This window comes from Lonchura striata, chromosome 30 (assembly GCF_050655825.1).
Source record: "Lonchura striata isolate lonStrDom1 chromosome 30, ASM5065582v1, whole genome shotgun sequence".
In the NCBI taxonomy this organism is placed as follows: Eukaryota; Metazoa; Chordata; class Aves; order Passeriformes; family Estrildidae; genus Lonchura; species Lonchura striata.
In genome coordinates this window covers 699,532-720,247 of record NC_140732.1, presented here as the reverse complement: position 1 = coordinate 720,247, position 20,716 = coordinate 699,532, and the positions used below count along the sequence as shown (strand labels likewise).

Below are 20,716 nucleotides of genomic sequence, written 5' to 3'. Positions count from 1 at the left end.
AGTGACGCGGGGCCCTCCAAATTCCCCTCCGGGATCCTCCGAATTCCCCCCTCGGTCCCCTCTGGACCCCTCAGGCCTCACCTGCTCCATCGCCCGCGCTCTCATTTGGTTTCGCCGCAGCGGTCCGAGCTCGGGCGCTGATTGGTCAAGGGCGGGGACGGGCGGGCGCTGTGGCCAATGGGAGGCAGGAGCAGGGGAAGGCGGGAAGCGGCGGCGCCGAGCGCGGCGCGGGAGGGAGGGGTTCCGTGGGAGGGCTCTGGGGGTTCCCGGAGCGGTTTGGGGACTCTGGAGGCACTGGGGGAGGCCCTGGGCTATCAGTGGAGATCCCTGAAGGGGTTTGCGGGTCTGGGGCGGCTGAGAGATGCCGGGGGGTTCTGCGGGTCACTGAGGTGATTTTGAGGGTCCCAGAGAGGTTTGGGGTGGAGAGAGGTTGGTATGGTTCTGGGCGTCCAGGAGGTCGGGTGGGTCCCCATGTGGTTTGGGAAGCCCTCGGGATGGTTAAAGTGGCAGAGAGCTGGGATCCCACTGACAGAGACCCCCCGCCCCAATCTCCCCTAGAAACTCCAAACCCTCCCAGGGACCCCCAAATCCCAACAGGACTCTCAGCTCCCCTTAGATCCATAAGCCTGTCCAAGGGTATGATACCAAAATTGGATGGCACGTACACGTTCTAACACAGTGTCAAGCGTTAGAAAGCAGGTGTTCTTTATCTGCCCAGGACACGCTGAAGGATTTCTCCTTTAATCTGATGCATGCAGTGAAACTTTACCACAGGGTATAGTCCTGGAGGGACCTTGAACAGGTCTCTGGTGGTCATATTCCCAGAATGTTTCCATATTACAGGTGACCTTTCCTTGAACCTTTTTTCCTTGAGCATGCACTGTTACTTGTTACATAACTTGACAAAAACTCCACTATATTCCTCATTACCTATTTGTCCAGTGGCTCCAGCTATGCTTGTGATCCTCTAAGCACACCTTTACATCCTTTCAGATTTTTTGCCAGGTAGTCTTTAGGCTCCATCCAGTGGCTTCAGGGCAATTGAAAATGTCTCTTCTCTGTGTCATTTATCAGGAGCCCCAAAACCCTCCCAGGGACCCCCATCTCCCCTTAGGGGCCTTGTGGTTTGGGAGGTTCAGAGGGCTGAGGGGATCCCTGGGTAGTTTTGGGGGTCCCTGGATGGCTCTGGGGGTGAGGTCTCCTGTCTCTGGACCGTTTTGAGGATGTCTGTGGGGTTCAGGGTTTCGCCATGTTTCTGTCTTCATTTTAAGACAAAAGCCCTTTAATTTCCTGTTTGCCTTAGTCTGTCCTGGCTCCAGCTGGTTTTCTTCAGCTTTTTAGTCATTTGGGCCAGAATTTTCCATTCCTTGGAATTCCCTGCTGGCACTTGGGTCATTAATTTTGGGTAAAAGACATTTGGACTTGGTCTGTCCTTCCCCGGGTGCCATGGGGCCAGAGGGTGCCATGGGGCCAGAGATTCTGGGAGTGCTTGGGTGTTTTTTATTTGGGTCTAGAAGGAGTGACTTTGGGACAAACACTCTGTGTCTGCAGGGGTCCAGGAATTCAAGAGCCAAGGGGCCGGTGAGTGGGGGAGAGTGGGGAAGAGTGGAGAGACTTCTTTCCCTGTTTATATCTGGCTTTCCTTATTGTTTGGTGATGAGCAGAAATTGAGGATTTTTTCTGCCGAAATTTCAGATTTTTTTTACCCTTTCCCTTCCCCAGTTTTATGACTTTGCCTCCTTTTCCCCAGAAGTTTCATAATTTTAATCCTTTTTCTTCCAAAATTTAGGGTTTTAAACTCTTTGCTTCCCAAGTTTTAAATTTTTTTGCCCATTTCCCCCTAAATCTCTGGATTTTTCCCTTCTTGTTCACTTTTCTCCCAAATTTCAGATTTTTTTTTCCCCTCATCATGCCCAAAATTTGGTGTGTTTTTTTCTTCCCCTTTTTGTGGCCAGATTGCACATTTGGGAGGATTTGTGTGGGACAAGGTGAGTGAAGGGTTCCTTGGATGTTGAGCTCCATTTTGATCCAAATTTGGGGGATGCTGGGCAATAAAATACCCATTTTGATCAAAACTGGAGGAGCTGGGGGAAAATTCAGCCTTTCCATGAAGTTTTAGTGTGGATTTGGTGGAAATGGGGTATTGAGATGGCATCAAGGGCAGGGTTTGGTGGGAGGGCTGTGTCAGCATTTTAACCCCATTTTGACATGAATCTAGGTGATTTTAGTTAAAATTCATCTATATTTGGAGTGACTCTGATTTAGATGGAGACTCTGATGTGGCCTCAAGGTGGGAGGAGGATGAGGGGGAGAGATGTTTTATCTCTTTAATTCCATTTTGACCAAAAGGGAGGGCATTGGGGGTAATAGTATTTTGACCCAAAATGGGAGCATTTGGGAAGAAAAACCATTTTGATCCAAACCTGGGGAATTTTGGACAAAATGTTGAGTTTGGAATGTTTCAGGTGGATTTAGAGGCAGTGGGGGCCAAAATAAGGCCCAAGAGATTTTTGTGGGGTGAAAAAAAGGCATTTTGGGGTATTAAAAGACATTTTGGGGTAATTTGGGAGTTATTTGAGGCTTCTGGAGACACCGCAGGGTTCACATGGATTTTTCTCATAAAATTACAGTTTTTTTGTGATTTTTGGTGTTTTTCGCAGGGATGGCACAAGATGGGATCTGGTGGCTCCTCCTTCCCTTCTGTGATAAGTAAAACCCCTATTTTCCATGCAAAATCCCTGAATTTCCTGGACTTTGTACATATTTCCATGCTTTTTAGCACAGAAAATGAAATCGTCAATCCCTGGGCTTGTTTTTGTCAGAAAATTCCCCTCTTCCTTCATTTTACATTTTCTCCAACAAACCTCTCAGCTGTAGATTTGTTATTTTTAACCAAGAAACCCATTTGGAAATATTGTTTTAATCCAAAAGCTTTCAGAATCTTCTACTTTTTTTCATGAATGCCTCATTAATCTTCATGGGAAAAAATCTTCTTTTTCTTCACTTTCTACGGGGGGAAAAAAAAAAAAAGTGCACTTTGTCCTGGTTATTTCCGTTTACTTTTTGGGTGGCTTTTGTGGGTTTTTCTGTTTTGTTTTATCTAAAATTCTAATGATCAGTTTTTATGTTTTTCCAGGACAAAACCCATATGCTGGAATTGTATTTTTTTTTTCAGGGAAAAGATATATATTTTAAAAGGTATTTTTTAATGAAAAAAGTAACTATATTTTCTCTTTTTTTGTAAAAGCAGTTGGTTCCTAAGGGAAAAAAGACCCTTTTATTCCTTATTTTTCTGGCTTTTTTCTAATTTTCACTAAAACCTTTTATCAACCCATTTTTTAGATAGTGTTTTAAAGAAAAAGACCCTTTTTATTCTCTTTTTATTGTTTATTCTTTTTTCTGGTTTAATTTTATTTTAAAAATTTATTCATTAAGGAAAAATACCCTCTTGAATTCTGTTTTAGGTTTCAGGTATTTTTGAAGAAAAAAAGCTCTTTCACTTTTTTCTAATTATTAAAATCCCAATTGCTTATTTCCCTGTTCATTTTTCTTCAAAATCCCCTTTTTTAGAAAAACAACTCATTTTCATGTATTATTTTGGAAAGCCCCCTTTAATCCTATTTTTTATTCACAGTCAAACCTTATTATTCCCTATTTTTCCCCCCAAACACTCAAATTCTATTTTTTTGTCCTGAAAAAATCACCAGAATTATTTTTTATCCAATATCCCCAATTTCCTATTTTTTTTTTAATTAAAAAAAAAATCCATATGATGTGCTTTTATATATACACCAAGTTTTAATAGTTTTTTATCCCTTTTTCCTCTTTTTTTTCCCTGACAATCTCAAGAATTTTTATTTTGTTCTTTTAACTAGGAGAAGATATCCAGTCTTTTTAACCTTTTAACCTGTTCTGGGGCAAAAAAGGGCTATTTTGTTGTTTTGTAGGATTTAAAAAAGCTTTGAAAATATTTTTTATCCTTTTAAAGTCTTGATCCTTTTAAAGTATTAGTTTTACTTTAATATATTTATATATTTTATATATTTTTTAATATATACATTTTATCTTATTCAAAATACATAAAATTTTAATTGGCTATTAATACTATTAAATAGTGTAATTGAATAGTATAATATTGATTAATAAGACAATAATTGCTTATTAATACTTATCTATAATTTTATGTGTTGGGGTTATATTAAGAATATACATACGCTATTATACTTCTGTATGAATGTGTAACATTATCTCTACTGTAATTATATAAAAATACAACATATGATCTATTCTTCTGCAATTATGTTGTTATTATCGTTATTCTTATTTGCATTTTTTAGTAAAAATTTCCGTGAAAATTCAGTATAAAATTATTTAAAAGTTTATATGGATGTACAAAAAATTTGGACTACAAAAATACGTAATATATTTTCTATTCATATAATTTATTAGTGCATTTATTAATAAAGTACACTATATATTGCTATTATATGTGACTATTTCTAGTTATTAAGGGAATTATAAATGATAGATTACATATAAATTACTATAAATATAATTATATAATACAATTAAAGATTATTTTACAATATGATATGACAAAGAGTTGCATAATATTATATGAATTACGTTATGTTTTTGTATTATAAGGTAGTATAACTTTTTGTAATTTATGGATATTATATTTAATAACATTTATATATTTTTATATTTTGTGTTACAATATAATATCAATTATTATAATTGCTATGTTGATTATGTATAATGATAGATTCTATTGCAATATAGTATAATACAATGGTATATTAATTCTTTTCTGATCTATAATATATTCTTTACCTTTCTAATTTTGCTCCTTACTGCTTATTTTAGCTTGATTTTTACTGTTTTTTTCCCCAAACTGTTTCTATGAAACAAGAAATAAAATTATTTAAAATCATTATCTGTATAATTTTATAGAGAAAATATGAATCATCTGCTGTTGTAAGTAATTATAAAACTAACATGTAAATTTATTTTCTACTATGATTAATACTGAAATAAATTAAATAGCCACAGCATTCATTATTATATTACTTTAAGTATTTTTAAGATTTATGGATTTGGATTAAATATTTGCTGATACTTCTATCAAAATTAAGTACAAAACAATAGAAAAAATACTACTATATATTTAAATATAAGTATTGTGTATCACAGTATCACAATTAGAGATCTGTATAATAATAACATAGAAAACTATATAACTCAGCTATATTATGCATAACAAGTATAATAATACCATAACAGGTTAAAATGTAATTGAGATTTTTTTTACTGATATGAGTCTTATATTATTGATATTTTATCAGTGTGCTAATAAGTAGTAATATACTAAAGTATATTACATAATACTATTAATATATCATCAACACAGGGTACAATAATATAAGTATCTAGTTATATTGTTGTATTAAGGAATAGTATTTTATATAATTAATATTAGTTAATAGTACACCATTATTTCTTACAATTAACACATTGGTATATATTTTAATCACTTGTTAATAGAATGCAAATGTTGTTTATTAACATAACAAACTGTAAATAGAATTTCTATTATGATTATATATAAAAGTAGACTTTATAAATTGGATCCTCCAGTCATATCTTTAATGTAATTTTGGTACAATTTCTACTGCAAAATAGGAAAATTCATATGTAAATACATACAGAATTGATATAAAAATATCAATATAAAAACATAAAAGCCCCATTTATATAACCTCCTTGGTTAATATAAAAATTAACTGAGGCCTCCTTTTTCCTCCATTTTCCCAGCCCTCTCCAGTGCCAGCTACTGGGGCTGCGAGTTCCGGCTGTGTTCCCACAGAACCATGACGGCTCCTCCAGTGCGTAGCTGCAGCTGCTGCTCACCTCCTGTGGCCCTGCTGACACTCAGGTGTCAGTGATGCTCTACGATGGCTCTGTCACCCAGAACATCACCCTGAGGCCAAATGTCACTGTGCCCTTGCCCCTCTCTGCTAACCTGGAACTCACTGGAAGCTGCACTTCCCATAAAACCTTGGTGGTCCAGACGAGCGCTGATATCTCAATGATGTCTGTCAGCACCATGGGCTACACTGTGGGTGCCACTGCCCTCCTACCTGTGGAGAGCCTGGGCAACAGGTACTGTGTGGTGACACCTGTTGGGAATTACACCTGTAGCCTGACTGAGTTCATGGTGGCCAGCAGTGCCACCACCACTCCCACTTTCCACTATGCTAGGGCCACCTACGTCCCTGTTGCGGTGCTCTGCCTATTCCTGCAGCCTACCACAGCCTGCAGCTCCAGAGCAGCTAGGATTTCACTGGCACAGTTGTAGTGGCCGACACCCCTGTGGCCGTCCGCAGTGGCCACACCTGTGTCAAGGTGTTTGCTGGCTTTGACTTTGTGGTGGAGCAGCTCCTCCCAATGACAGCGTGGGGGAGGAGCTACATGGTGCTACCCAACCCACTGCAGACAGAGTTTGACTTTGTTTATATGGTGATGGATAAAGACAACACCATGAGCCGGAATGCCACTGTGGCCATGGTGACAGGGGAGGTGTAGACTTTCGTTCTGAACCATAATTCCCACCTGTACATCAGTGTGGTGGTGGCAGTGCAGGTGGTGTTTTCAGCGGATCATCTTGGCGAGATCCCTTCCTCGTTGTCCCACCTGTCAGCGCCCGTTGCACTGCGTTCCACTTCAGCACTGTGCCCAGCCAGTATAACCATGCCATCCTCATTGCACCCGCCACTGCCACCACCACCCTCAATCATCCTCCAGAGAACACCGTGGCATGGCGGGCCATTCCTAGCACAGATTTCTCCTGGGCCAGCATCACCCTGAGTGCAACAATGCAGAGCGCTGAGAACTCACAGATGCCCATTGGGCTTTTGGTGTTTGGGTTCCAGAGTCACGCTGGATATGGCTTCCTGGGACTCTGTGCTGCCAGTGAGTACAGTCAGTCCATTGTTGTGTCACCCCAGTGGTTGGGTGTTGTGCAGTTGACCATGGATAGGTTTTCCCCTTTTTTTCAGTCCCCACACTGCTCTCCTGTGAGGATTTGGTATGCGATGAGAGGTGTGAGATGGATGGACAGCCAGAGTGCATCCAGGAGACTTTCTCCACCTATTGGCTTGCTGGCGGGCCACACTACTGCAGTTTTGATGGAAAGACCTTTGATTTCATGGGAACATGTGCCTACACCGTGACCACCATCTGCGATCCCGATCCCACCCTTCCTGCCTTCTCTGTTGAGGTCAAAAAAAGGGCAAATGGGGCTCCAAAATTTCCTCCATTGGCTCCATCACCATCCATGTCGACAACGTCACTGTCACTGCTGTCCCATCAGAGAATGGGATGGTGAGGGAAAGCAAAAACCATCATCATTTCCCAATTTTAAAAATTTTTTGCTGAAATTACATATTTAGCAATGATCTTGAGGGTCTTTTCCTAAATAATTCCTAGATTTCCTGGTGTGCAGGTAACCCTTGCATGAAAACACTTCTAGTTTTCTTGAACTCTGTACCCAATTTTGATGGATTTTGGTTGTTTTGATGGTTGTTGTTCTGCAGGTGAACAGCCACCGCTCACACCTCCCCATCTCCTCCCATGGGAAGCTCCACATGCACCAGAAGGGTAAATCCATGCTGATCCAGTCAAATTTCAAGCTGAAAGTCCTCTACAAGTGGGATGATCATGTAGTAATCAAACTTCCAGCTGCTCTTTCTGGAAAAGTCTGTGGAATGTGCAGGAACAACAGGGACCTCTGGGATCATGCACTCTGTCTTGATGGTAAACAGGTGTGTGATATTGTGGAGTTTGCGCGGAGCTGGAAGGTGACCAGTAAGAGTGGCCACTGCCTGGACGCCTGTAGTGGGGACTGTAAGCTGTGTGGATGGGACCAGGTGGTGACATACAAGGTAGAGACCTGGTGTGGGAAGTTGTTCCAACATTCTGGGCCATTCTGGTCATGTCATGATGCTATCAGTCCCAATATCTATGTGAAGAACTGCATCTACGACCTGTGTGCCAATGAGGGGCATCACACTGTGCTGTGCCATACCTTCGAGATCTATGCTGATAACTGCCAGGAGGAGGGATCAATGTTTCCAATTGGAGGACAACAGTGGGATGTCATGAATAGAGGATGGTTGGGTGAAAATACTCCTTGGGGTGGGCAGAGCCTAATTAATGTGGGACTAAAGATCCAGGGACTCATGGCTTGGGAAAGGTTACGGCAGCAGATCCAAGCAGGAAATCCTTGGAAATCCAGGGAGATTCTAGAAAGTCCATGTAGAAAGTCCACAAAGTCCATGGAGTCTCTAGAAAGTCTGAGCAGGAAACCCAGGAAGTCTGCAGAGACTCCAGAAAGTCCAGGCAGAGTGTCCAGGAAGTCCATAGAGACTTCAAAAAATCAATGGAGACTCCTTAAAATCCATGGAGACTCCAGGGTAATACAGATAGTCAAAGATGTCTGTCCCACTATGTGCCGCCTCACCCTGACTGCTCTCTCCCTCCCTGTCCAGCTCTCACTTGCCTGCCCAACAGCACCCACAGCCTGCCTCCCTACCTGCAACATCCCCACTGTGTCATCCCGCTGTTCCACTGTCAACACCTGCGTGGACACCTGTGTGGCCTTGATGCCAACACCTGCGCTGCCCCCTCTGAATGTGGCTGTGTCCTTCAAGGTCTCTTCTATGGCCTTGGCGAGGAATTTTGGAGTGACCTCACTTGCACCCAGCACTCTGCGTGTGATGCGGAGCGGCGGCAGGCAGTGTGCCAGGATTCTGGTTGTACCACTAAGGAGGAATGCGAGGTGGAGTAGGGGATCTAGGATTGTTATCCCAAAATTTCTGCGGTCTGCACCACTGTTGGAGCCACTCACTATGAGACCTTTAATCAAAGGAGGTGTATCTTCCAGGGGATGTGTGTCTTACCTGCTGGTTGGGTTGTGTGAGGACACCCAAAATTTGGTGGGATTCCAGGTGTTGGTGCAGAATGGCCACCAAAGTGACAACCTCACATTGTCCATTGCCGTGGTGACAGTTAAAGTCTACAACAAAACCATCAGCATCAGCAGGAACATCGTGGAAAAATTATGGTGAGTTTAGGAAGTGGTCCTTTATCTTTTCACTGCATTGTCCACCTCATCCTAAACCTCATCCCATTAACAATTGATTAAATCTGAAATGTAATTAAATAAATGTCTTTTAGGTGTTCCAGATCAATTACCAACCTCCTCATGGGACTTGGTTCTTCTCATTCTTTTAAATCCAAAATTTAATTAAATTCAAAGTTTATTTAAATCAACATTTTTTTATTTGCTCTGGCTGTTGAAAATTGTTTACCATCTGTCTGCAAATTTGATAAATTGTTATGATTTTCTCCCCAGATTGATGAGCAGTTGGTCAATCTCCCATATCACTACAGTGAAAGAAAGATTGTTGTCTATGGTCACAGCCAGGACACGGTGGTAAAAACCGATTTTGGCCTCATTGTCACCTATGACTGGTATAGCCACGTCACCACCATGATGCCTAGAGGCTTCACCAATGCCCTATGTGGTCTGTGTGGGAACTACAATGGTGTTGCTAGCAACGACATGATGATGAGGAACAACCATGTGACATCAGACCCAGATGCCTTCAGGAGCAGCTGGAAGGTCACAGATGTCCCAGCATGTGGTGAGAGGTCAAGAGTGGAAAGTTCCAGCACTCTTGCACCTTCCTGGCTGCAACAGGAAGTCTCTGGGATGGGGTGTGAAGTTATTTTGGAAGAGGGTGGACCCTTTAAATCATGTCATGGTCATGTTGATGGCCACCATTACTTCCAGAGCTGCATCCATGACTCCTAACTGTTTTCCCTGATCAGGAAGAAGGAATGTGTGCAATCGTTGTTCTCTTCACCACCACATGCCAGGCTGCTGGTGTGTCCATCGAGAGGTGGAGGACAGATAATTTCTGCCGTAATTTGGGACAGTGGGAGGTTTTTACTTCAGCAGTATCCAAAGGATCCTTAAATCTGCTCTGAATCCATGTATGAACAACCCAGAGGTGCATGGGAATCCACTGGGAATTCCACCCAAAGTCTTGGTTGATCCCATAATACACCCAAATAAGCCCTTCCTAAGGAAGAAGTTGTCTCATCTAGAATAATTTACCCCCTCAAAATCTCCAATTTCCTGGTGTTGGCATCTCATTCCATCTCAGCATTTATTGTTTGAAAGAGAATGGAAAAGATCAGCAGTTGAAGCAAATAAACATCTGGTAGTAGGAGACCCTCTGTATGGACTACAAGCAGATATGCTAACTGGGTAAAGACCCTATTCTAACACACAAGTTCAGCTACAATATCCTATTCAAATGCACCAAATTGCCCAGACTTTAGCCCACCGAGCTCTTTTGTCTGTACCTGATAAGAAAAACCCTGTACCTTATACCACTGTTTGCCAGGGAAGCACAGAGCCCTATGGACAATTCCTAGACCATCTGTTAGCAGCAATAAAAGATAATGCAGATTTGCCACCTGAACTCCAGGAACTTATGTTTCACACTCTCGCTTTTGAAGGAGCAAATCCTAGAACGAGAGCAATCCTAGCAACATTACCACAAGGGAGTCCAGTTGAAATGCTTATGAGAGCTACTCGAGCAGAACAGAATAATCAGACAGCCACCTTCACAGCAACAATGAAAGAAACATTAAAGGAACAAGGTCATGTAATTGCAGCTGCCCTGTCTGGAAATGGAGGCAGGGAAACGAAGATAAAAGGTCAAAGTAACAGAAAGATTAAAACTGGTACCTGCTTCTGATGTGGTGAATTTGGTCATATGCAGCAAACCTGTTCCAAAACTGTTTGGTGTCACATGTGTAACTCTGATACTCATGCCACTGCTGCCTGTACTCGCAGACTGTCGGAAAACATGCAGAGCAATGTGATGGGTCTCCGTGCAAAGACACAAGTACAGACCCCTTCTACCCAACATACCCCTTTGACACAGATGAAAAGTATGGTTTCCTATACCAGCGTGTCCCAGCCACCCGAGGGAGTCTTGGAGTGGATATGGCAACCACAGTAGAGGTAACCCTGAGCAACAAAGAGGTAACATTGATTCCAAGTGAAGTAAAATGCCCTATGCTCAGTGCTGAGTCTTGAGTGGGAGGACTTTTACATGGCAGGTTGTCAACAAGTAAACAAGGAGTAATTGTATTACCTGGTGTAATAGATGTAGATTTCCTAGGGCAAGTACAAATCATGACCTATGCTTTACAACTACCTGTAACAATCCCCAAAAGGAGCAAAATTGCTCAAATACTTCCCTATGAAAACTTTCTTACACATTGAAAGTATTATGAAAAACTCAAAAAAAAAAGACCAAGTAGATAAAATAAGAGGAAATAAAGGTTTTGGATCCTCTGGACATGATGTGTTTTTCACATTGGACCTTAACCAAAGACAATACCAGAAAACTAAATTGAAAAAGGGCAGTCAACAAATTAGTTTAGAACCATTACTGGACTCTAGAGCAGACGTAACCATCATCAATCGACATATGTGGCCTCAGGCATGGGAATTACAGTCTCCAATCACACAAGTAGTGGGGGTGGGAGGTGAAAAAGCATCAAACAAAGTAAAGACTTAATTACTTTCCAGTTTGAAGATGGCCAAACAATTGTAACTCGACCTTATATAATGCAACTTCCACATACTTTGCCAGGATTGATTGGATTAGATGTTTTGTCACAACTGGGACTGGTCCTGACAACAGATCAGCATTCTGTGCCATGGCCACTGGGCAGCAGCCGCCCATTCTAAAAATTACATGGTTAACTGAAAAACCAGTGTGGGTAGACCAGTGGCCGATGACCTCAGAAAGGCTGTGCATTGCAGAAGAGTTAGTTCAGGAACAGCTAAAAGCAGGTCACATTCAACCTTCCACAAGCCCATGGAACACTCTTATATTTGTCATCCTGAAAAAATCTGGAAAATGGTGACTTTTATGTACTTATGAAAATTTAATGATCAAATGTTAGCTATGGGTGCACTGCAACCTGGCCTTCCTGCTCCTACAATGATCCCACAAAATTGGCAAATTGTAATAATAGACTTAAAGGACTGTTTTTTCACAATTCCTTTACACCGTGATGATACACAGAGGTTTGCATTTACTCTGCTATCTGTCAACCATGCAGCCCCTGCCAAACACTATGAATGGGTAGTTTTACCCCAGGGGTCCAGAAACAGTCCTACTATGTGTCAAATCTTTGTGGACTGGGCACTTCAGCCTGTGTGGAAGTGATGGTCTCACATGCTAATTTATCACTACATGGATGACATTTTGTTTGCTGCCAAGTCTGCTTTAACAGATAGTGAATTAGAGTGGCTCATCAACCATTTGCACTCCTGTGGACTGAGTCTCACCCCTGAAAAGGTCCAGCATTATTCTGCACCATGGAAATACCTGGGTTGGCTCATCTCAAAACCTCAGATATGGCCACAAAAGGCAGAGGACCTTTGTGGGTCCCTAGCAGATTTGTCTGCCCCGCATGTCAAGTCCAGAAGAATGAAGGGAATATCAATATCAACTCTATTTCCAACTAGTCTTCAATAGACTCTACAATAAACTTGGAACAACCCCACTGTCCTAGTTTAGGGCAAATTTGGGAGAAAATCCTCTGGAAGGAGGCCCCAGAAAACAAACCCCCACGGCCCCTCCCCACCCACCTGGTTCGGGAAGAATTTTCTTAGAGAGAAGTGGAAAAGAACCTGTTCATTTAACAAACAAAACACTCCCCAGCACCAAAAAAAATTAACAACACCAGATGACAACAAAACTCACCACTCTGAAGAGATGACAAATCCAGAAAGTCTCTCCTGGGAGTGGTCGCCCGGGTCTGGGTGCTGGGGATTGCTCTGGGCACTGGGGATGGCTGCTGCAGATCACAGAGCGCAGGCTCTGGGTGCTCCTCGGTGTCTGGAGCAGGCTGGAGTGATATTCAGGAAAGGGAAAGGAAAAAAAAAACAGGCCAGGGAAAGAATTGGACTGCTTAGCTAAACTAACTAAAAAGCAAAGGCAAAAGCAGAAGCAAGCAAGCAAAAGCCAGCAAGCAAAAGCAAAAACAAGCCAGCCAGCACTAGCCTCTTCTAGAGAACAGACCATAGAGGGAGGTGGCCCAGCAAAAGACAAAACAAACCTTCACTTTCAGAGTCAGTTCTGAAAGCACAGAACATTAATATCAAACATAAACAGAACACATGACTCAGGATACCAGCATCATAATGTCACCCCATGACACCCACCTTCCATAGAAGACGTCTTGTCAACAGTAGTAACAGAAAAATCATTTGGACTGCTAGTCCAAATGCTGTATTAAGAAATTGCTGTAAAAATGCTGTTTGTGGGAATTGTGGAAAGCAAGCTGACATAGTGTTACGCTGTGGTAGTTGTAGAGAGAATTTTCTTATACATTGTAACCACTTGCTTTATGCTTAGACTGCTGAGATGTTGTTGTTAGTATTACCTTTGAAGAAAATTGTAGAGAATTTCTGAACATTGAGCCAAATCAGCCTTTTCCAGAAGTGGATACCAGAAAGCATTGACAGCCAATACAAAGCTTTTTTTTGGCATGCTTTGACCAAGGCTTATGCTGTTGTCTTGTCCACAAAAAGAATGCAAGCTCATGGCTTGTGGTGTTCTTTTTGACAGTTAGAAACAAGAATAACAAAATTATGAAATGGTTTCATTTGATTATAGGGCTGTTAGGACTGACAAAACTGTCCTTAGTGAAGACAGCATGGATTAACATCCAACCATGAACAAATATATGGATTACCTGGGCCAATCAGACAGGGAAAAAGTCATTCTGTTTATCACTAGCTACCCCTTCTGATCCCTTTTGTACTTGCTTAATTGGAGTTCCTTTGAGCAATCTGACAGAATTCAGACCTTGGACAAAAGGTAAAGTACATCCCAAGCTTGAACAAATAGCAAATTAATTTTGTACTACCACCTATGGAACAAAAGATGTTCCAATTAACTGGTGCAAACAGCTCAATGTTTCAACAAACCCCTTATGGTCCCAAGCATTCTTAATTGCAAAAAGACTGAATGTTACAGGTATAGAAACTCAGGAGCTTGACATTTTAGGATCTGCTCCAGGAAATTACGGTCTAATTTTTTGATTTCAGAGAAAAGACATTAGCTCAGAACACCTTTGGCCATTCAAACCAAGAAGTAATAGTACTTGGATTGCCCCTGGATCCCCTTGGTACAATAACATTACTGCTTATTGTAACAATTGGATTTGGTCTGTTCCATGGTCTAGACCCATGGCACAGATGTTACCTCCAGGAGTATTCCTCATTTGTGGGGATTGTGCCCAACCTGCCATACTTGCTAAAGCAGCAGGAGGACCATGTTACTTTGGCAAATTAACATTATTTGCTCCCAGCATCAAACAGGTACTCAACATAAGTCACAATTCTCAACGTGTTAAGCGTAGTGTACACCAATTAGACTTAGGACCTTAATGTAGAGATGATGTTCAATTATGGGGACGACCATCTTCGTTTTAGCATCAATTTTTGCACCAGGAGTTGCTTCCGCCCGGGCTTTTGAACTAATGAGACTATTAGCTTGTTCGACAGGGAAATAAATTAATGTCACCTCCAAAATATTAAGTGAGATCACCACTGATGTTGACATGCTGTATTACAGAATCCTGCTGCAATTGACTTCTTGCTATTGGCTCAAGGAATGTGTTGCATGAGTCTTTCTGATCACTCTGTTTCCATTCACAAGACGCTTTCCCTACTTTCAAGAAAATATGAAAAAGCTTACTATTGTTGAAAATCCTTCTGATGAATGAGTTAAAGGATTGGGAGTTACTTGGATGGCTGAAAACCTTCTTGATTGAAGGAGTTACATTCCTTCTTGTCACTTTTGCTGTGCTTATTATCTTTGGCTGTATTTTTTAATGTATGAAAAAAAGTTTAGAGTCCATTGTAAATAAGGCCTGGGTTGTCCAGAAAGAAAAAGTGGGATGTGTAGAGGAATTTCTCATGGAACAAGGGCATTATATCCTTGATGGTATTTCTTTGCAGGAACTGGACAACCGTGGCCTGGAGATTACAGAGATACTTTAGTTACTTTAGAAGTATTTAGGACATCCTTGAAAAGACAATAAGCTTTGTACAAATACAATGGTCAATGCTGGATGCTGAAAGCTGTCATGTAGTATAACCAGATCAGACGCTTGTAGTATAACAGCCAATCAATAAGTGATTTGTATATGTAATCATATTATGTAAGCCAATGAGCGTTAATTAGCTATTGTATTATGTAAGGCAATAAGGCATAAAACATTAATAAATTAGACAGTAAAGGAAGATGACATCAATCCATATTGCTTTGAGTGTCCTTACTCCAGCCAGTTCTCTGTGGGACTCTCTTTAGTGGAGGTACCATGGAGATGGGAGAGGGACATGGGGACAGTCCCCCATGTCCCTTCAGGGGATGCCGTCACCAAGGCAGTGCATGGGGTGCGGGGTTGCACAGCATCCTTGGGGGGATTCAGGGAGGTGAAATGGCAGGGGTTGACCCTAAAAATGTTGTCATCCCCCCTCCTGTAGGATGTGTGCCTCCCCCCCCACTTTGGGGTGCTGGTGAGAAATTGGTGGATGGTGGTGACAAAAAGCGCAGGTGCCACCTCATGGATGGCATAGAGTGGGGTTCCTGCGGTTCCACCAAGCTGCCTCCCCTGCTGAGGGGCACCCCAGGGTGTCGGGGGGGGTGGTCAGGGTTGTCCCCAAGTTGCGGGGGGAGCAGGGAAGGGAGGGGAAGCATGGTCAGGGCACGACAGAATTGCCTCTGGTCCTGCCTGTGCCTGGGGCATGGGGGTGGTGGGACATCTGTCCCCCTGTTCCCCTGTCACTGTGTCCCTCTGGCACCCATTGTCACCCAGTGTCACTTTTGCTGGGCAGCAAAGGGTGGTGGCACTCCCAGATGGATGCGTGGGTGTCCAGGCGGATCTGCACTCACCCTCTGTGGGTGCGGGTGTCCAACATGATCTGGAGACACTGGGTAGCATTGGCATTGGCATGGTGACTGTTACTGTTGCTATCACTGCCACCATCATTGTCACTAGCACCATCACTGGCACTGGCACTGTTACCGTCACAGCCTGGAAGCTGGCAGCCCCACAGGGCCTGCAGAGGGACCAGGAGACAGCCAAGGGACAGAGGGACACAGGGACGGGTGAGAAACAGGGACACTCAAGAGGGTCACAAGGGGGACATGAGTGGGACACCGGGAGGGACATAAGGGACACAAATGGGACATGAGAGGATACAGAAGGACACTCAGTGGACACTGGGGACACTCAAGGGATACTCAGAGGACACTTTGGGATATTTGGGGACACTCAGGGGACACTGGAGTCACTTTAAGATATTTGCAGACACTTGGGGATACCTGGGGACGCTCACAGTGATGCTCACGGTGACAATGAAGGTGAAGAAGTCAGGGATTTTTTGTTTCAGCAGCATTTGGATGTTCATGGCCATGAGCTGGAACTCCACGGTGACACTGATCAGCCTGAGAGGATAAAAAACACCCCAGGAAGCCCCAGTATCCCAAAAAATTCCATGTGTCCCTAAAATCGCCCCAAAAAAGGAGAAATTCTGCATCAAAGTCTCAAAATAAACCAATGAAAAAGGAAAATTCCTCCCCAAAATCCCCAAAGAAACAACAGGAAAGGGAATAAATTGGCCCCAAAATCCCAAGAAAAATCCTGTGAGTTCTCAAAGTTCCCAAAAAACACCAGGAAAAGGAAAAATTCCATACTAAAATCCCCCAGAAATGAAAATTTCATACCAAAATCCCCAGAAAAACCAAAAGGAATGAGATAATCCAACTGAAATCCCAAAGAAACCCCCAGGAGTTCCAAAACTCCCAAAATAAAACCTAGAAAAGCAAAAATTCTGCACCAAAATTCTCAAAAAAATAATGGGAAAGGAAAAATTTGCCACAAAATTGCAAAAAAAAAAAAAAAAAAATCTGGGGAAAGGGAAAATTTCACCCCAATATCCCAAAAAAGAATTTGGGAAAAGTGAATGCAAATCCCACACTGGTATTTTAGGGATGGGAAACTCCCATAAGTTGGATTTTCAGGAACTTTCAGGTTTTTTAGGATTTATCTGTTGAATTGGAGGGTGAAGTTGCTGTCCAGCACTGGCAGCCGGGGGTCCCTGGGATGCACCCCCAGGACCACTGTGGGGTCAGAATTGAGGTCATGGAATGTCAGGTGCCCAAAGCCCCTGGGACTTCCCAAATCCTGAATTCCAAATGCCCTGGGCCCATTCTGAATGCTCCAAGACTATCCCAAATCCCAAATCCTGAATCCCAACTCCCAAATGCCCTGGCACCATCCCAAATCCCCTGAGACATCCCAAACCCTGAATCTCAAATCCCAAACACCCTGCGACCATCCTAAACTCCAAACGTTTTGGGACCATCCTGCATTCCAAACCTCAAACCCAACTCCCAAACTCTAAACCATAAAGCCCAAACCCAAATCCCAAACCCCTTGGGATGTCCTAGGGTGATGGTATGATGCTTGTATCCCCAGTCATCTATTTTGTTTATGCTGCCTTCAAGCCTGGCTCTGAAAAACAAGTTTTGTTTTGTTATCAGCCTGCTCACTCCCCCACAGTCTGCTGGACACAGATGGCGGTTGCTTTTTCCTGTTTGCTTTTTGCTTTTGCTTTTGCTTTTGCTTTTGCCTTTGCTTATGCCTTTGCTTTTGCTTTTGGCTTGTTAGTTAGTTTAGCTGAACAGTCTGAATTTTCCCCTGGACTGTTTTTCTTTCCCTTTTCTTGGAACCATTTGAACCTGCTCCGGACTGGGACCTGGAAAACACTAAGAGTTTGCACTTTGTGGCCTGCAGCACCCATTCCCAGCTCCGGAGGGATTACAGAGCGATCACTCCCAGGACAGACTCTCTGGATTTGTCATCACTTCAGAGTGGTGAAAGAGTTTTGTCATCTAGTGTTGTTCATTTTTTTTAGCTGGGGAGTGCTTTGCCTTTTAAATAAACAGGTTTCTTTCCACTTCTCTCCGAGGAAATTCTTCCTGAACCAGGAAGGGGAAGGGGCTGAGGGGGTTTGCTTTCTCGGTGCTCCTTCTGGAGGTTTTCTCCCAAAATTTGCCCTAAACCAGGACATGGGACCAACCCAAATCCAAACCACAAACCCAAACTGCAAGCCACAACTCCCAAACTTGAAACCCAAACCATAAGCTTCAAACCCCAAACCCAGTGCCCCACACCACAAATCCCAAACCTGCACTCCAAACCTCAAACTCCAAGTGTCCCCACCAGTGATGATGCTGGGGTTGATGTCAAAGGTGTTGTTGCTGGGGTTGATGTCCACCCTGCAGAAGAAGTGCTGGCACAGCTGGAGCCTGGTGCCACCCTCAGTGCCACCATAGGCATAGTGGCCCAGGGTGTCATTGGGTACTACAGGGACACCAAGGCTGGAGATGGCCCTGGGGTACCTTGGTGGCCCCAAACCACCCCATGGCCCCAAAACATTGCCATGACCCCAAAACATCTCAGTGTTCCAGAAACATCTCCATGTCCCCAGGCATAGATGTGGCAGCCAAAGGTCTCATGGAGGACAGACAGGTACTGTGGGGACAGGGGCAGGAGCACTGTGAGTGGCACCTTGATGGCTCCAAATAACCCCCATGTTCCCAAACTTTTCCTGATGTCTCCAACCTTCCTGATGTCCCTCAAACCCTCCCCTGATGTCTACAGTCCCTTCCAGTGTCCCTGTGCCACCTTCTTGAGGACATAGACTAGGTTCTCCAGGAGGTCCCGATGTCCCCAGTTCCTCCTGGTGTCCCCAGCCCCTCCAGTGTCCCTATGCCACCTTCTTGAGGACAAAGGCCAGGTGCTCCAGGAAACTCCCGTGGGTGTAGATGGCCTGGGTGTCATTCGTGCCATCTTTGTAGCCCTTGGGGAACAGGTGCTTGAAGGCCACCATGTTGTCCTCCTTGAAAGCCACCACCAGCTGGTTGCTGAGCCTGAACAGGATCAGCTGGGTGGGGACAAAGGCCACCACCTCTGTCACCACCCATCCCTTCAGGGTGACACTGGTGTGTTTTGCCCCAAAATGGTGTCACAGCTTGGGGACAAAGGACACCACCCCTGTCAGTCTCTGTACCACCCCGGTGATGCTGCCATGTTTCACCCCAAAACAGTGTCACTCCATGCTTGGGGACAAAGGCCTGTGCTCCTTACCCACCACAGTGACACTGCCATGCTTTGTCTCAGGACACTTGATCATTCTTTTCAAAATGCCCCCATGTCCCTGTGGCTCCTGCCTGCTGTCCCTGGCACCTCTTCTCCAATGTCCCCATGTTCCCTCCCCAGTGTCCCAGCCCCCTATGCCCACTGTCCCTGGTATCCCCATGTCCCTGTGCTCCCTCCTTGGTATCCCAGCCCCTCATGCTGCTGTCCCCACCTGCCATCCCTACTGTCCCTGCTGTCCCAGCCCACTGTCCCTGTTGCCCCTATGTCCCTCTGCACCCTCACCGATGTCTCAGGCCCCCATGCTGCTGTCCCTGCTGTGCCAGCCCGCTGTCCCTGGCAGTGTCACCTACACAGTGACAAGGACGATCTTGGTGTGCTTCAACATGAACTTTGCGGGCCACCTTCTGCAGGTGTTGCAGTGCGCAGCGTGTGGGGCAGCTGCGGCAGGGACACGACCCTGTGAGCTCTGCAATTCCCAGTTATGGGCAGCTCTGGTGCAGGAACAGACAGCAAAGACATGGGTCTTAGAGTAGAACAAGATGGATTTATTCCTGAGCTCCCAGACAAAATTGGGGGAGGGGTGAACAGAAGTTTTTATACAGCAACTCAGGAGGAGGGGTGTAGGAAAGTGAACCAATGAGGATATGGCAAGAGAGGAGTATAAGGTGAGGCAAATAGCTTATGAGTGTATCAGAGAAAATGGGGGGGATGGGGGGGGGAGGGAATAATACGAAGTAACAAATGGGGTGTCCAGGGCAACAAGACAGACACAGAACTCTCTGGAGAAAGGGATAGGGAGGATTAACAACTTGGAAGGGAGGAGGTTAGGGAAGGGCTTGGGAAAATTGGCAACTGGGAAAGGGAGGGAATTATGGAGAACAGTGGGCAAACATGGATTCAAAGCACGACAACATGCGGGCCCGCTACAGGGGCTCATGAGGAATTACTTGAGGCGGCGCCGCAGCTCCTCCTCTGCTACTGGCGCCGGAGCCGCCTCGGCCGTGCTGTACTCGGTGCCGTGGTTCGGGACCCACTCGGTCTCTGGGGACAGCCGCCGGTGTCACCTCGCTCCGGTGTCCCCCCAAGTCCGTTTCCCTGCTGCTCGGTGTCACCCCCGTGTCCCAGTGTCACCCTGTTCAGTGTCGGCCCGCAGTCGGCGTCCCACTCGGTCCAGTGTTACTGCTCTGTTCCGGTGTCCCCGCTGCCCAGTCCAGTGTCCCCGTCTACGTTAAACCCCCGGTCAGGACCCCCTATCCCCGGTGTCCCCCCCAACCCCGTTCTGCTGTCCCCCCTGCCCACAGTGCAGGTGCACAGCGCCCCCTGCAGCCGTTAACATCCCCGGCCCGGTCCCTGGGGTCCCCTCGCACCAGTGTCGCGC

The 20,716-nt window shown here is 44.4% G+C and overlaps 2 protein-coding genes across 28 annotated transcripts in view; one reads left to right on the top strand and one right to left on the bottom strand.

Moving 5' to 3' along the window:
- Positions 1 to 20,716, bottom strand: part of LOC144247296 (uncharacterized) — a 30,259-nt gene that overhangs the window by 9,352 nt on the left and 191 nt on the right. For 18 of the 27 annotated variants that reach the window (XR_014950487.1, XR_014950495.1, XR_014950496.1 and 15 more), the window contains exons 2-3: positions 16,497 to 20,561; positions 82 to 13,008 (exon numbers count right to left, since the gene is read on the bottom strand). Coding sequence is in view for 13 of the 27 variants with exons in the window: in XM_085563413.1 (XP_085419539.1) it covers positions 82 to 105 (24 nt within the window). In the remaining 14 variants the exon portion in view is untranslated. The remainder of the gene's footprint in view (positions 1 to 81; positions 13,009 to 16,496; positions 20,562 to 20,716) is intronic. The other 9 variants (XM_085563422.1, XM_085563419.1, XM_085563418.1 and 6 more) reach the window with 9 other exon arrangements.
- LOC144247297 (uncharacterized) lies at positions 6,840 to 15,427 on the top strand. The gene is made up of 4 exons (XM_085563429.1): positions 6,840 to 6,975; positions 7,599 to 7,826; positions 8,553 to 9,127; positions 9,419 to 15,427. Coding segments are annotated over exons 1-4 (831 nt in total). The 5' UTR covers positions 6,840 to 6,948; the 3' UTR covers positions 9,420 to 15,427.

Coding starts and splice junctions, on each gene's coding strand:
- LOC144247297 (XM_085563429.1), top strand. CDS start 6,949: ATGGCTTCCTGGGACTCTGTGCTGCCA. Junction 6,976..7,598: donor CCTGGGACTCTGTGCTGCCA/GTGAGTACAGTC, acceptor GTTGTTCTGCAG/GTGAACAGCCACCGCTCACA. Junction 7,827..8,552: donor TCTGTCTTGATGGTAAACAG/GTGTGTGATATT, acceptor CTCCCTGTCCAG/CTCTCACTTGCCTGCCCAAC.